The 15,308-nt window shown below is 36.6% G+C and overlaps 1 protein-coding gene across 7 annotated transcripts in view; it reads right to left on the bottom strand.

The window, feature by feature from the left end:
• Nucleotides 1-355: 355 nt before the first annotated feature.
• Nucleotides 356-15,308, bottom strand: part of SMOC2 (SPARC related modular calcium binding 2) — a 136,245-nt gene continuing 121,292 nt past the window's right edge. The window contains exons 10-13 of one of the 7 annotated variants that reach the window (XM_061990203.1): nucleotides 8,242-8,344; nucleotides 7,169-7,416; nucleotides 4,669-4,709; nucleotides 356-1,954 (exon numbers count right to left, since the gene is read on the bottom strand). In XM_061990203.1, the coding sequence (XP_061846187.1) occupies nucleotides 1,934-1,954; nucleotides 4,669-4,709; nucleotides 7,169-7,416; nucleotides 8,242-8,344 (413 nt within the window). In that variant the 3' untranslated portion in view covers nucleotides 356-1,933. Of the gene's footprint in view, nucleotides 1,958-4,668; nucleotides 4,713-7,141; nucleotides 7,417-8,241; nucleotides 8,345-15,308 lie in introns of all 7 variants that reach the window. The other 6 variants (XM_061990202.1, XM_061990201.1, XM_061990200.1 and 3 more) reach the window with 6 other exon arrangements.

A 15,308-nucleotide genomic window follows, 5' to 3' on the forward strand; every position in this document is an offset into this window, starting at 1 on the left:
GTTTCCAGTTAGGTTGACAGTTGCTCAGCAGCTCACACTCATGATGAGGGGGAAAAGGTGTGTTTTTTAGCTTTTTCACATTGAACTTTGCTGAGAAGAGGCAAGCTGAAGTTATATGGAGATAATAGCAACAAAGGATCTGGCCTCAGAAACACTATTTTGAGAAAGCAATGATGTGAATAAGGCATGAATGACCTTAGGAGAGAATTCAATACAGAGGCAACGGAAGAAAAGAAGATGGGCATAGTGTGAAATCATGAGGTTTCTTGTAAAGTCAATGCAATGGTGAAGACACCTTTGTGTGCAGCTGCTTCCAAACACACCTATCTGTGCTGTAGAAGAAAAAACATTGGCATAGTTTGATAATATACTGATCTTTAATCTACAAAGAAGATTAAATTTTAAGTTTAACAGTATAAAAGGATAACAAATACTTTTTAAAACAAAAATACAAGATAACACACAGTTGCATCTTGGTTCCTCCTGCTGCCAAAGCTTGGAGTACACAATTTCTGGGGTACAACTCCACTGTATTCAGTGTTTCCTAGCACTTTAGCATACGTTGAAATTGAAATGAAACATTTTTATTTGCAAAAAAAGAAGTTTTTCCAGGTACAAACTCAAGCCAGGGTGCTATTATGATTAGATAGCCACATGTCAGATCCCACGAATTATTTAAACAAAGCAGAATTAAATCGCTGCTTGTTGCAACATTCCTGCCTTTTCATATCATCTCCTAGATGCCAGCAGTCTGTCTACCACTGCATCAGCTGCTACACAGCTGCTTGTAACTCACAGTTTTTAAAGAGCTGAATCTTTTGTACTTGGGTCCCATGCTCTAAATTCACATCCGCAAGTTTTAATCCTCCTCAGGCACACATACAAAAAAATACAGGGAGGACGAGAAGGTATGAAGACTTGTGAGAACTTCTTTCAGATGGCAAGGAAAAAGCCTGAGGCAGGGGCGATGTGAATAGTCCCTCCTGATGTTCAGAATTTCTTTTGCTTTACCTCTTGTGGACCCCCGAGGAAAACCAAAGCATTGATGGGATGGTCAGGCGTAAGGGAAGAAAAGGTTGAACAATCTGTTTAGCCTTCTCTGTCTCTTAATAGTAACAATTACAATTCTGACCCATATAAACTCTGTTCCACTTTTGCACTGGAGCAACATTACAATCTTACAGCTTACTCCTTTTTGGTTTGCTGCACTATACAAAACAAGTGAAAACACATGGTGAAAAATCCTACCAAAACATATATTGGAAGACACTTAAAAAAATTATAGAAGGATACATTTTTCTACAAGTATCCCAACTGTAGAATGACTGATTTGAAATGCACTAGTGGTTGCGTTTTCATTGTATAATCTTTGGAAAGCATAATAATGACAATAAAACCAAAATGATATAAAATATTGCCACCGATGAAAAATCTGTTCAGTTAAAAAACTACAGAACCAAGTAAACAGAAATTGACACACTTCCCTCAGTCCTGCAAACCTGAATCACCTAACACTGCTTGGACAAAACTGAGAATACAGTAGACTTTTCAGCGTAACTCTACTTAAATGACAGAATTGATTAAGGAAAACAAGGCACACTATTGAAATCAAAATACATAGAATCAAGTTTCTATGCTACTGTTTGCCAAAAAGCTATTTTTTAAAAAATGGTTTAAATGCAAACTTTTACATCTCCAACATGTTTTACATATTTCAGACAACAAAGGAATACACATACATTGTATGTGATAATTTTTCAAAACTAGCCATTACATTTTCACAGATTAAAAAAAGTCTGTTTAAATATTTCATTTCTACAAAGTGAATTTACATTTTTAAGTACAAAGTGCAAATACTACAGTTGTTTTTATTGCCTTTTGGTGAGGAAATCTCCCACATGTCAAAGAGATCTGCCTTGGGTCAGTAAGCGGTTCACCCTTGCTTCTTAGAAAGCTGCTGAAAGAAAGTTGGAAAAATTTGCAGTATTAGTGATGTTTTCAAGCAATCAAGTATAAACATTGATCTCTATTTTTTGTAAGTGTCCACATGTCACTATCAGAACAAGAATTCTGCAGAAATGTATATGGGGAATGAAAAAAATCACAGCTCTGTAGTCCTTCATGGCATCTATGAACAAGGACATGAGCAACACTTTTATTATTTCTTAACTACAGTCTCTTTAAATCTATACCTGTCAAATGCACAGTTTTAGCAACTGCCTGGGCAAGTCCCTGGTGCAATATACCTTTCTATGGCATGTGATATATGTGGAATGGGCTGCTAGCCAATTTCTTATGAAAAATCTATAGTTTCCTTGTAAACCTGCTAGGCTGCAAACGACCCTCTGGGTCTCATTGACAGTGTTTGTGCATGTACCTGTATGTTTGTTGGACAAAGTGGAGCTGAACAAGGGGAATATACCTGGTTACTACCAGTTCTGTCAGATCCATCATATATTTAGCCTTTGTTAGAGTAATCACAGCTGCATCTCAGTTGGCATATTAGTATATATATCTAGATCTGCTTTCTTTCAGTAAGCTTGTATGTGCATACAGATGTGTATATACATTAAAAAAATATTAAGGAATACATGCCTAGGCACATGTAAACATACATATCTGCCACAATAATCTAGTATAAAATATGCTCTTGAGTGCCTGTCTCCTGAGTGGTGGAGAGCTGATCATTCCTTTATAGAAGAGAGATTTCCTTTGCGTGGCTCCCACCCAGCACAGTTGCTTTCCAATAACTTCCTTTCAAGTGAAAAATTCAGTGATGAAAGCCACCTTCTGCATTCGCAGCCTTGTATAGTTTGAGCATGAAACTGTCAACAGATGGTTTGCTGAGCCAGGCTTAATTCAAGGACATCATTTGTCAGCAATAGCTTTTAAAATAATTGATGCTGAGTCAGCAAAATTATTGAACAAAATTAAAAAACTCTAGGACACTTTTATTACAGATTCTGCAAGTCAGGATCAGATTACAAGAAAGGGGAAAGGGCTTGCCACGCTTCAAGTGCGATGCACATGTGCCAGTAATTGCCATTAAATAATTAAAATAACCCCTTTGAATGTTTTTGAGTTCTGACAGGATAATTGTTTTCATGCTGTCTTGTTTAAACCATAAGTGATTTGCGAGGGGAACTTGAAAAGTTAAGACCACAAACATTTGTTTAAATAAATAGAAACTTATCACATCCCTCTAGCTGTGAGAATATTTTCTATTCCATCAAAGGTAGTTAGGAGGCCTCTGGTAGAAGCCACAACCAATGTTGAGCTTGCCTTAGGAAGCGTGAACCTAACATCAAACAAATCAGAGATAAAGGAAGTAACAAATTGACTAGCAACAACCAGAGGAAGATTTCTCATGGCTTGGGGGAAGGTTCAACCTAGGTTCAGTTTTTTATCAAATTAATCTTGCTTTCTGATAGACGGGAAGACATTAATTGTATCTATGAGTTTGGGATATTTTTAGCCAAATTCCTTTATTTACAGCTACAGGGTCACCTGAGCTTTCTCAAAATATGTTTATGTTAGTTTTGTTACTAATGCTTTTGTGGAAATTAATCATTGAATTATTCTAGACAAGAATTGTATGAAGATGATTCTTTTACTAGACCATGAAAATAATCATCAGACTCACAAGTCCTTCTTCAGATCCATGCAAAAAAGGCTAGGAAGGTATCCAGAAAACCAAATCTTCAAGATTAATGATTATAAAAGCAGACACAGAGAAATGATAAATCCTTTTTAAACCATTTTTTCCCGAGCTGTCACTCAAGTCCTTCCTTTTCAATGTGTATCTTTCCTTTATTTAAAAACTTTGGTTCTCTGCCTTTTGTATCTCTGAATGCCTTGAGTGCCCAAAATTCCACAAATTATATACACTGGTGTTATTTCGAAAAAACAAAATCAAGTCTTTGCAGAAAATTGATGTAAAAACAAACCATGGATTATGTTGTCAAGGCACTTGCCATTTTATTTGGTACAATCATTCTGCAGACCTAAACAATTTTACTTTTAACGTACATCAACAGACTGAGGCAAATCCTAGTTCTTCAGCATCATTTTCCTCAGCCAGCAAAGGCATTTGAAAGTGACAGCTCTTTTCTTTACATTAATATTTTAAAAGACGTTTCAAGTCACAGTATAACAATACAGTGGGGTTTGTGAAATGTAGAGATTTTCATAGGGCTGGGGAAATCCATAGGTTTGTTCACAAAGAGTAATTCCAATTGATATAAGTTTGTGTCTATAGTGTGACATGCAGAACAGCTAAGGTAATTCAGTTAAATCAAAAAGTAAATGAAGATAAAGCAATGGACCTTTAAAAGTGTACGGGAATGACGAAGACTCATACAAGGGCTCAGTTACACTCCTCTAATTATCACTAACCAATATGCTATTTACACTTTACTAGGAACAATCACATGTAGGCCTAATCCACTTTGCATTTATGCATATTTACTCTGCATCCGTAGATGATGGATTCAGCCTTCTTTAGAACTTAAGTCAAAATTTATTAATCAGGATGCTATTCTACTTTTCCTGGCAAGTCTGCAGAATGGTAGATGAATACAGTTTGAAGCTGCAATGGTTACTGCTAAAACCCCAAGAAGTTCAGCTGGGCAATGCAGAAACAGAGATCCTGCTCTCCTCAGTACTCACCTGCCTACTGGATGAAATGCTCTCAGTGTTGGTTTTAGGAGCTGCTGAGAGAGAGAAAAGAAAATATTATAAATATAGTCTGCAAGTTATATGCAGCATCCCCAAAAACTGAAGCCCTCATTCTGAAGTTATTTTTTAGAGCAGGTCAGCTGCATAGCTTTCAATAAATGAGATACAATGTTTCAAATCTTCCATTGAAACGTCCACTTTTTCCTTTTCTCAGTGGAGATGTTTCTTTCATGGAGACATATGAAAGTTGAGCCACAGTATTTCTTACCAGTTAATATGTGACATTTGCTTAGGACAGATTGAATGTAGTTTGTGTCAAGTATTTAAAACTTACTAAATCTTTAGTAGTAAATGTAGCCTGTTATCCCCAGTGGGAAAAAAGCATGGTCAAGCAGACTGCCTGGAAAGCATTCACTTTGCTTAAGTGTACTACACAGCAACAGCTCTATGAGTCAAAGCCATTGTTCACATTTAATCTGTAAAACAAGAATATCTCTGCTTTTTAAGTTTCTTAATGGTAAAGTTCAACATAGTGCTCTAAATCTGGAAAAAAAAACCAAACCAAAACAAAACCCAAACCCTAGTTACACGAGTCCGCTGGCCCATTCAATTTTACAACCAAACTTGGGAGGCTTGGAAGGAACTCACTGTCTTAGTTTTCCATTTCAGTTTTTCAGTCCATCAAGCTGTACTGGGACAAGGGGGAATGAATTTGGACCTTGAAAAATACTGCAGCAACTAGTATTCTCCTGAGAAAGTATGTTTTGCAGCTCTCTGGCTTTTGTATGGCTTCAAACAGTTCTCACAAGATATCTGGGGCTCACACAGGATGATACAGAGCCACCTCCTTAACTGAGCCCTCATATCTCAGGTGACAGGGTATCACCTATTCCTAGAAATACAATTCTAGCTGTAATGAAGTGATAATTGATTCCTTTTGTTCAAGTTAAAAGATTATGAGAAAGAAAATTTGAATTTTCAAGCATGGGAAATAGAATGTTGATATTCTAACAAGAGCAAATTTTACTTAAAGCAACCAAATGAATTGGTTGGTTTGTTTTTTGGAGTTTTTTTCCAACTGGATGCCATTATTTATTTAATGGAAAAGTTCTGAGGTATTTTTTCCTTTCAAAAAAATGAGTGTTCTCATTGTTGACTACATTTTCTCGAGAAGCTCTGTTAAAAATCTCCAGTTGTAGTGAACATATATCTTACTTTAGCTAAATCTCTGTGTGACCTTCATGTATCTTACAATTTTCTTCTCCAATACAAGCAGTTTATCATAATCTTGTTTTTTTCACTGGTATAGGCATAGGAAAAACTGAGGTTTGCTTTGAAACTTGTTATAGTTTTCCTTTATGTCCCTGGGGCAATGACTTTGGACCCAAATTTCATCTCCAATGGGAGATCAAGGAGTGCCAGCTGTAGCAGGACAAAAGTGTCTCGAAACAGATGTTAACATAGGAAATGACTATAATGGCACTAGTCTGCCAAATAGTGTAAATGAAAAAGAAGTTGTTACATTTCAGTTTCCACATGTACAGCATGAAGACAACAGTCATCAACCTTCATATATATGCTTCATATATATACTTTTTACCTCCATCATCTAAGTGAAAGTTGTGAGCTATTTTCATTAGATCCACAAAAAATGCAGAAGAAAAATCCTGGATTCAATACATTCGTTTTGAGATATCTATTTCTATGAAACATAGACAATTTACTATATTAGTACTATGCAGAGCTATTCCATCTTTCTGCAATATTACTTTTCTAGACTTGAATGCAACCAATTTTGTGGAAATCATTTTATTTCTGACTGCATTCCCCACTTGACTTGCTTTTCATTTCCTGTAACACCTTTGTTTGACTTGCCTTGGCTTAATTTTAAGGTCCCAACCAAACAAAGCAATTAGCTTGTTAGCATGTTTTACAGTTTTTTAAAGTATGAGGTCCTACTCTTGTAGCTATTTAGTTAATTTTTCCCCTTTCTATCAGTTTGTCAGAAAGGTAAGGTGGCTGTGTACCACCAGTTTTTCCACCTGTTTGGTAGAAACATTCTTCACTGTATCTCTAAACCACATTTGATAAATGAGAAGTCATTAGAAAGCTCAACAATGTGCTTCCTTCCCAGCAGGAATCCAAAAAGTACAGCTGTGATACTTTCACTCATTCAGAATGTTACTGTAATAACATTAAACTGTCTTTTCAATGACTCGTAATGTTAATGTATCCTCTTAGGTTTCCTACTGTAACACTGTAAGTGGTCAGAATCAACAAGATGTTTATGATTCTATTGGAGCAAAGTGATGATGTGCCTTACATGGAAGCCATCTGCCCAAAGTAACAGCTGCCTTAGCTACAGACAGGTGTATTTTTTTATTTTGTATACTTCTGGCACATACAAATATCAGACTTCATCAAGAATCCAGTAATAAAGATGATAGTTAGAAAAGATTCTTACTATGGCGTTTCTTTGTTTCTGCTTTACCTTCTTCTTTTGTTACTCCCAAGCAGCCCATTAATTCTTGAACTGACAAGGACTTATCATTGTTCACATCACAGTATTCCACAAACTTCTTCACACATTTTTTGGGTTTTGATTTCTTTCTTAGGAATCTCTTAAATGGCTTGATTTCTTTCTTGCCAATGTCACCACTGGAATTTTTATCTAGCTGTTTGAAATACCAGTGGACCACTCTCTCTTCCAGAGTATGATTTGGATCAGGCTCTGAAACCCTGAAACAGAAAAGAAGAGTTCAGTCTTAATTCTGATACATAATTCTCAGTTTATCCCTTTATGTCAGAATAATTAAATCACCATCAGAGGCTTCGTTACATAAACCTCACTGCCTCTTGAAGTGATTTGTTCTTTTTTCAATTTGGCCACTGTATCCTGAATTTTAAACTAAGGGCTCAAATCTGCATGTAGTTAACTCTCTGAAACTGTGTGGAGGTCAGCACTATACCACAGAGAAATAAAAGTGAAAAAGACATTTCCATACATGGCAAACACATTAAAATGCATAATATAACCATATATAAATAGGTCAACAGTCAGCAACACTAATTATGACTCATGACGGGCTCTCTTCAAGATAAAACACCTAAATATATTGAATTCTGGGGTAAGTTGTAACAATAAATGCCACTCTCTCTTCATATGGCAAGCACCTTACCTACAAACAGCCAAAGTCTGACAGGATTTATGCATTTTTAATTCTCCCTGTGACTGCTGATAACATTGGTTTGTTTTACAAGCAACTAGGCAAAATATGAATTAGGAAGAGAGCACATTGATCAAGAGAGGAGAATAAAGACTGAGACATGGATGTATCAGCAGCTACAGTTAAGCTGTGCTGCTGCTGATAATTCAGATACCTAGTGCCTCTCTGCTTAGTTGACATAGTCTGCAGTGGTAAGTTCAAAGTAAACTCTCCTAGATAGGTTCTTGGAAATTTACCCTTTGTGAAGGCAGAAGAATTGCTTCTCAAAGCCCTCAACACTTCATTCACCGCTGACAGAATCCCTTTAAAAAAGACGAAAAAAGGATCTGAAACCCACCGACTAGAAGACAATGATGGATCAGAGACTGCGTGTACCATATCTGTGGACAATGCATCCAAAACACTAGTCAGGAACTCATTCTTCTTGGCCCCAGGACAACCTAGAAAAAACAGGGGCTTTTTTATTTTCTTGTTTCTGTTTTCTACAACATTTACATTTCTACAGTAGTTCAAACTTGAGAGATAGATGTGATTCCCTGTACATAAATGCCCATAAATTTTGAACAAGTTCGTAACTGAATAGAAAGACAAGCATCTAAATTCAGGTATGCATCTGTAGCATTGAACAGGAATAGAAAAACATCCTTTTGAACTTATACAAGTTCTTCCCTTAGCCTTTAACCAGGCTTTTTTTTCCTGTTTGTTACAAGTGGACAAAACCAAAAAAGAAATTAAAAAAGACCCAATAGGTATGAGTGACCTAAGTTTGAGCTCAGTGAGATAAGCACTTAAGCTTTCTCTGTAAGGCAATCAGATGTGGCAAGAGATTAAAAGTGAGAGACAGAGGACTATACCAACATGTTCCTGGCAGTGTTCAGTGCATAATTCAAAAGTGTATTCTCTGCAGCCATGGGCTTGCTAGCAAGTAAGGCTCAGACATCGCAATTGTGTAAGTAAACTGTACACTTTGAATTGTAAATGAAGCCATGTAACTTCACAAGTCACTAAAGCATATTTGCCCAAACAGTTCCCATGCAGAAGGCACATCCAGCCATGTTAGCATGGCAATGTGCCTGAAACAAGCAACTAAGCCTTTGAGCATCTACTGAGCTCAGCACTACCTCTTGCTAGCAAGAGTACTTGACTTGTGGACCAGACTTGGTTCTCATCAAAGGACAAGCTAAAAGAGGTCTGTCTGAAGCTCTCCATGTAGAACTATTTTGAATGATACAAGCTTTATCTATATTGTGCTGGGACCGTGTCACTGTCTTCAGGCAAAAGCCTGAACCTGTCTACAAACATGATTTGTGAATTAATACAGGGCTTGTGGAAAATGCAGACAACAACACCTCAGTGTATAACAATGCAGTGCAATATGGAGACAACACAATTTGCCAGTTTTTTTTTTCTCTGTCCTTTTTTGGACAGACATTAATATTAGTATCCAATTTGATTTAAAAGCTCCAGCTGAATTTTTCATATTAGTTTTGAGTATATTCTTGAAATATCTGGAAGAAAGAAAAATATATGCTTTAGGTAGTTTCCACTGCAGTCCAGGGAGCTGCTGATTGTTCATATGCTACAGATGTAGAGACATCATGTCAGCTTGCCTCTTTATGAGATACAGATAGGTAAAGTATCAACTCCTAAATTCACAAGAGATCACAGCAAAAAAAAAAAAAAAATCCATACTCTAAAGCCTGTCTCTGACAGTTTTCCCTAAGATTATGAAAGGTTTCTCAATGTGTATTGCAATAGCAGCTGACAACTATCAAAATCTCAAAGAAAAAAATCTCACTGTTAAAACAAACACAATCCGTTGCTGTGAAACATTCTAAATTATAACTCTACTACTTAACGTAAACTGACACCCCACAAAATCCTCACCAGTTAAACACACAGAAAATATTCAGTTTCTTCCAATTATAATTTTTGCTGATGTGTGGGCAATCACACAGCAATTTACCTCACAGTGAAATCTCTGTTCTTTGCAGGTGTTATTAACTCTGAATAATTCTCTGGAGGCTTCATGCTGAGCTTTAATTTTCAACAAGCTTGTGGATGAAATGGCAAGACTGGGGGAGCTTCAGCTTGATTGTAATGAATAATTCACTCTTACTGGACTAAATACAGAAAGGGAAAGACTAGTCTCTTATGGGAGTCTGTGCTTCTCACTATGGTTTATGTGCTTCAGTTTCTTCTGCAGCTGCTTGTCCTGTGTGGATTTGTTAGCTTACATAAATAATAATTTTCTGTTAAAGGGTTGAAGTTGAAACCACAGGGAATTAACCTACAGGTTCAGAGATGTAACATAGAGCTGAGTGTTTGTTTTAAGGATAGTTTTACTCAGAGTAAACCTTAGACCAACAAATACATACCACAAGTGATGGGAATATACAAACACCTCATTTCAGCTATATTATAGGGGTGATCAAAGAATTGCCATTATACATTATGTATCTCATATGTACGTGTGTTCCTCTCTCTAAACATATCTACCTTTAGCACTGAGGATGTATTTTTGCAGTCAAATCTGTAGGGTAGTTGTCTAAAATATGCACCCAAATGCCTTGGAGCTCCCTGCTTGGTTGATAATAATCTACTACTGTCAATCTTGGAAGATTATCTTTTACAGCACATCTGAAGTCAGAGCTAGAGAAGTATTTTGTTCATTTCTTTAGAAATGTGAATATGATAGAAAAAATTAAAGGGAGTTTAATCTTCCTGCAAGAGAAGAAACTGCCTTAGTCACTCAAGCACCTAAACTCATGACAACTTCTAATTAGCAAACCTAAAGGTTCTATTTTATTCCCTGTTTCTTAATACGAAAATCAGGCTTAGCAGTACACTCAAATACAATGACCTCTAAAATACTTCTGAAGATTACAAATAAGTTTTGATCTGCCAAAGATGAGAATGATTAGAACTACTTATGTTTCTTTGGCAGTTTTGACCACTGAAATACAACTGCATGCAGGAGAAAAGAATTTACAGTCTATCGGTGCTACTGGTTATCCTGGGGGAGCCCAAAATACAAGAAAAATACTTTTTCTTGGACTTTTATTCCATACACACATAGATGTACAGTTCATGAGTTTATTTCTATTGATCTACATAAATCACAAATTGATGTTTGTCTAGGTATGCTGAGGGCCCTTTGTCATTTTTTTGGAGTACTTGCTGAGCCTCATTCCAAAAGAAAAACCCTTTCAAATGACGAGTCTGGGAGCTGAAAATTGTAACTCTGCTGGAGACTAAAAATCCTGGCCTCAACAGGATCAGTGGTTTTATGGCTCATTGCAGTTCTTCCCTCACTGCACCTTCTGGTAATCTGTCACAAACAGTAATTATCTACCTCTTAGTCTCTATCCTAGAGGGGTTGAGGACATTATCATCTCTCCTCCTTAACATCCCTCAGGTATTAAGCTTTTTTTTTTCTTGTTTTTTTTTTCTTTTTTTCTCCCAAATATTCTTCCCAATTAAAAGAATTTTGTTAAACTCAAGAGAAAAATTCTCTTTTAGATGTGCTTACTCAAATTTCAGAAACAATAAAGCAGCATAGAACAGATGTTAGCTGAAGGAGAAGCATTGCTTTTTAGTCCCAGATCTCTATGTCTTACAGGGAAGAAGTATTATTTCTGGAGAAAGGCAGGAAGCAGATTTCAGTTCTCCACGTATTTTTAACTTTATTTTCACTTACTATTTAAAATGAGCCTTCTGTTCCAATTTCGGGGGTGGGGGGGGGGGGGGTGGGTAGGGAGTGGATTAAAGCAAGACTTAACAAAGGATGGGCTCTCAAGGCCCTACCCTTCAATCCCAAGCATTCATATCATACCAAAGTGCATTGAGTGGGATTTGTTGAACTTGAGCTTGCTGAAATGAGATGTCTCACCCATAACAGTTATTTAAGCTCAGTATAAAGGAACTCATTGAGAAGGCATTCTACCAACTACCATAGACTTTTTCTTAGTGTATGATAGGATCTCCCTTCAAATGTATCTCTTCTTCCCCATTAACTACTGAGGAAGCCCAGACAGCTAACTTACAGTCCCAGGTAGTGTAAAACTGCTTGTAATTAATTCTCTCTATATATATATCTGTTTTATAAGTTCATTTGGGCTCAAACTATTCTGTTATTCTTTGGGTAAATGTGTTAGAAAGAAGGGATAATGTTTGTAGCAGAAACACATATGATCCTATAAACAGGTTTTGCAGGCAAAGTGAGTGACAAAGTTAGGCTAGGGCATTCGTTGATAGGAAAAACTGCTCAGTACATCTATTTCAGTTCTTGTCATGTTACTATTAAGCAAGAAAAGGAGAATCAAAACATCATTAGCATAATACGAGCAATGTGAAATTACTGACTTTTGATTACCACTTTTCAGTTTGGTTTTCTCCTCCGTGAGAGTTTTGATAGGCTTTTGAGAAGCAGATTTCTTGCTAACAGTTCAGGTGTCACTGTGAGAGCAGGCAAGGATGAATCAGCTAGAATACTGTAATCCTCTCAGATGCCATCCAAAACTCAATGCAGAACCTCAGAAGAATCTCATTTGCCTTTTTTAAACATCTTTTTCTAGACTCTTACCTTTCAAATTTTGACTGGGAACAACAAAAAGGTCTGAAAACTCAGATGATAAGGTTTTGCTTCTTCACTGCCTAATGACACAAGGCTGCTGATGTTTTTCTTAGGTAGTCACTGTCTATACAGTTCTCCCCTAGTTTTGAAGGCCAAAGACATTTCAGTATATTGAGAAGAATCTGAAATTCAGCCCGTGCCAATGCAAACTACTAAGCTTTAGAGGCTCATTGCCTTTCATTTAACATGATCTGCAACATAGCCACGTGGGCTCAGCTCCAGCGTGAAAAACACAATGTATTTGACCGAAATGTTGTCACAGCAACACAAGCCAATCAGACCACTAATGAGGACACAGAGAGAAGAGTTTCATGGTTTGAAAGGGGCCAAGAAAAGGTCCAGAAAAGCAACTGTATCTGATTTTCAAAAGGCTGTACTTCTGCTCTACATACTATGTTTCATGACTGCCTGACCACGATATATACAGCTGTTAGTTCTGACTGCAGTAACACAGTAATGCAGTAATAATAGCTTATTACATTGAAATATTTTGGAATCCAGTTTTGGATAGTATGGCAGGTGTCAGAATTTCCACATTATCACTCTGAGATTCTTAACAATTAACAAATAATATTACTTAGGGACTCAAATTGCAGTCCTTTTTAGCAGACATTTATTACTTTCAGTTTGGTTGTATTTTCATCATGCTGTTATGTTCCATCTCAGGAGGTGGGTATGAAATAATCATATTCAACTACCTATATTTAAATATCCATTAAAATCTAAAAGCTACTATAAAAAAATGTATGTTGTTGCAATTATGGAAGTGACCTCAGAAATAAGGTTCATAATTCTGGTCTCCTCCTGGAAAAATTGAACTACGGGGACTTGCTTAGTGGGGATGTTTTTTACATTACTTAATTGATTTAAGCAGTCTGTTCGTTGGAAAAATGTGTTTAAAAAAAAAAAAAAGTCCTTTCTACAAACTGATGTTGATTTTAACCTTTCTGGATATCTCTTACTCAGACTTTTACAATTGGAAGCATCAAGTGAAAATCCTAACAGAATTCACTCTAAGCTAAAGCCATAAAAAAGGTCTCTGTTCAGATACTAAGAACCAATAGTCATTAAAAAAGTAAAAAGATGAAGGAAATTCAGAGATGAGTTAGAAATTGTCATCCCAGCAGCACAGATTTACGGGAGAGCTATTTTTTCCAAGAATGTCTGTCCACAGAATGGTACCAGCTTTTCAGAGAGAAGAGCAGTCATGTAGTCAGCAGACATGTGGTCAGAAGCCAGTCTGTGGTTCTTACACCGTCAAAACATAGGATGGATGGAGATGTAAGGCCAGCATTCCTTAAAGATACTTTTCAGTCCCTCAAAGAGTGTTACATGCATATTGAATGTTTTCAAATGCACCTTTCAAACATTGTGCCTTTGGCTTTTTTTAAAATCCAAATGTAGACGGTATAGAGCAACATCAGCCTGCAGTGAAAAAATGGAGAGACCTACAGATGTAGTGACTTGGTATCTCTCTATTCTGGAAATGAAAGCAACGGCAGAACCACCCATTACAAAGATAAGTTGTTGCTACAAGGGCACAAAGCATATTATTGAATTGCGAAGATGATCTGGAAAAGGAGACAGGGGAAGGGAGAAGCAGAAAGGAGATGGAAGATCCAGCTGTATAGCAAGCAGTCAGATGAAGTATTGGAACCTTTACCTAGGCTTTATTTTGTTTATACAGATACCTACAAGTATCAAATTTGAATTAGGACATAATTTGTTATCTGATATTTTTTTTTCTCCTGCCCATAACTGGCAAATGAAAGATGTCAAAATTAGATTTCTAATACAAAGGGCTGTTGAAAATAAAGGGAGGCAGGCATGGCTATTTCTTGGAGCTATATTCTGAATTTTAACTCAGAATGAATTTTGCAGCAGTGATTAAAAGAGTTTATAAAATCGAAATCCTGGAAGTAATTGAAGTGAAACAAAAGTCAGCAAGACCCATTACAGCATTACTTGAACACTATGGAATGAACCAGGGTTTGGAAACCTGGCATCATGAAAATCTATTTCTCTGTGTAGTATTTAATTTGGGATTTGCAGTTGTGTTACCTTGCTGGACAATTTCCATGAAACATGACAGATTTCTTCTGCAAATACCATTTCAAATCTGTCTCATCCTTTGCTAAATAAAAAAAGCTGGAAAACTACTAATACAAAAGTATAAATACAGCCTTACAATGGCTCAGTGTGAAACTTCTACAAGGTAAAATATTATGCAAGATGAAACATCCTTATTTCCTGCTGCAGGAAGTGGGCATACTATGACAGAATGAAGGCTCGGGTCTTAATTAGACATTATTCATTTAATTAAAAAAATGAAGGTCTACTCCTAATTAATCATTATCCAGCTCACTTCCCCAGGGTTGACAGAGTCTCTGTTGCCACAGCAGGTTTCCAAACCAACTTTCTTTTCAAACTGACCTCTATCTGGAATGGATCCCCCAAGGCAAATATAATACTGTGTACCTCATTAAACCACAATAAACTAATGTTCAAGTAATGATGAGCTTGCCTTCATCCCACAGAAAGCAGGGCAAATCAGAGTTAAATTATGTCACTCTTAATTTGCAATTTACAATAAGCACTGAGGAAATGAACACATAGCACTTGGTAGCAAAGATCCTGCAATGACAGAAGCACAATGGAGTAAATTAAAGATGGAGATGAATATAATTATAGTTCTAAAGTATCTGCCAGGAAGGATGCAATGCAGCTAACTTCATGTAAAATAGTTTACAGCATGTGGTTTGATTACA

This window comes from Colius striatus, chromosome 2 (genome assembly GCF_028858725.1).
Source record: "Colius striatus isolate bColStr4 chromosome 2, bColStr4.1.hap1, whole genome shotgun sequence".
Taxonomy (NCBI): Eukaryota; Metazoa; Chordata; class Aves; order Coliiformes; family Coliidae; genus Colius; species Colius striatus.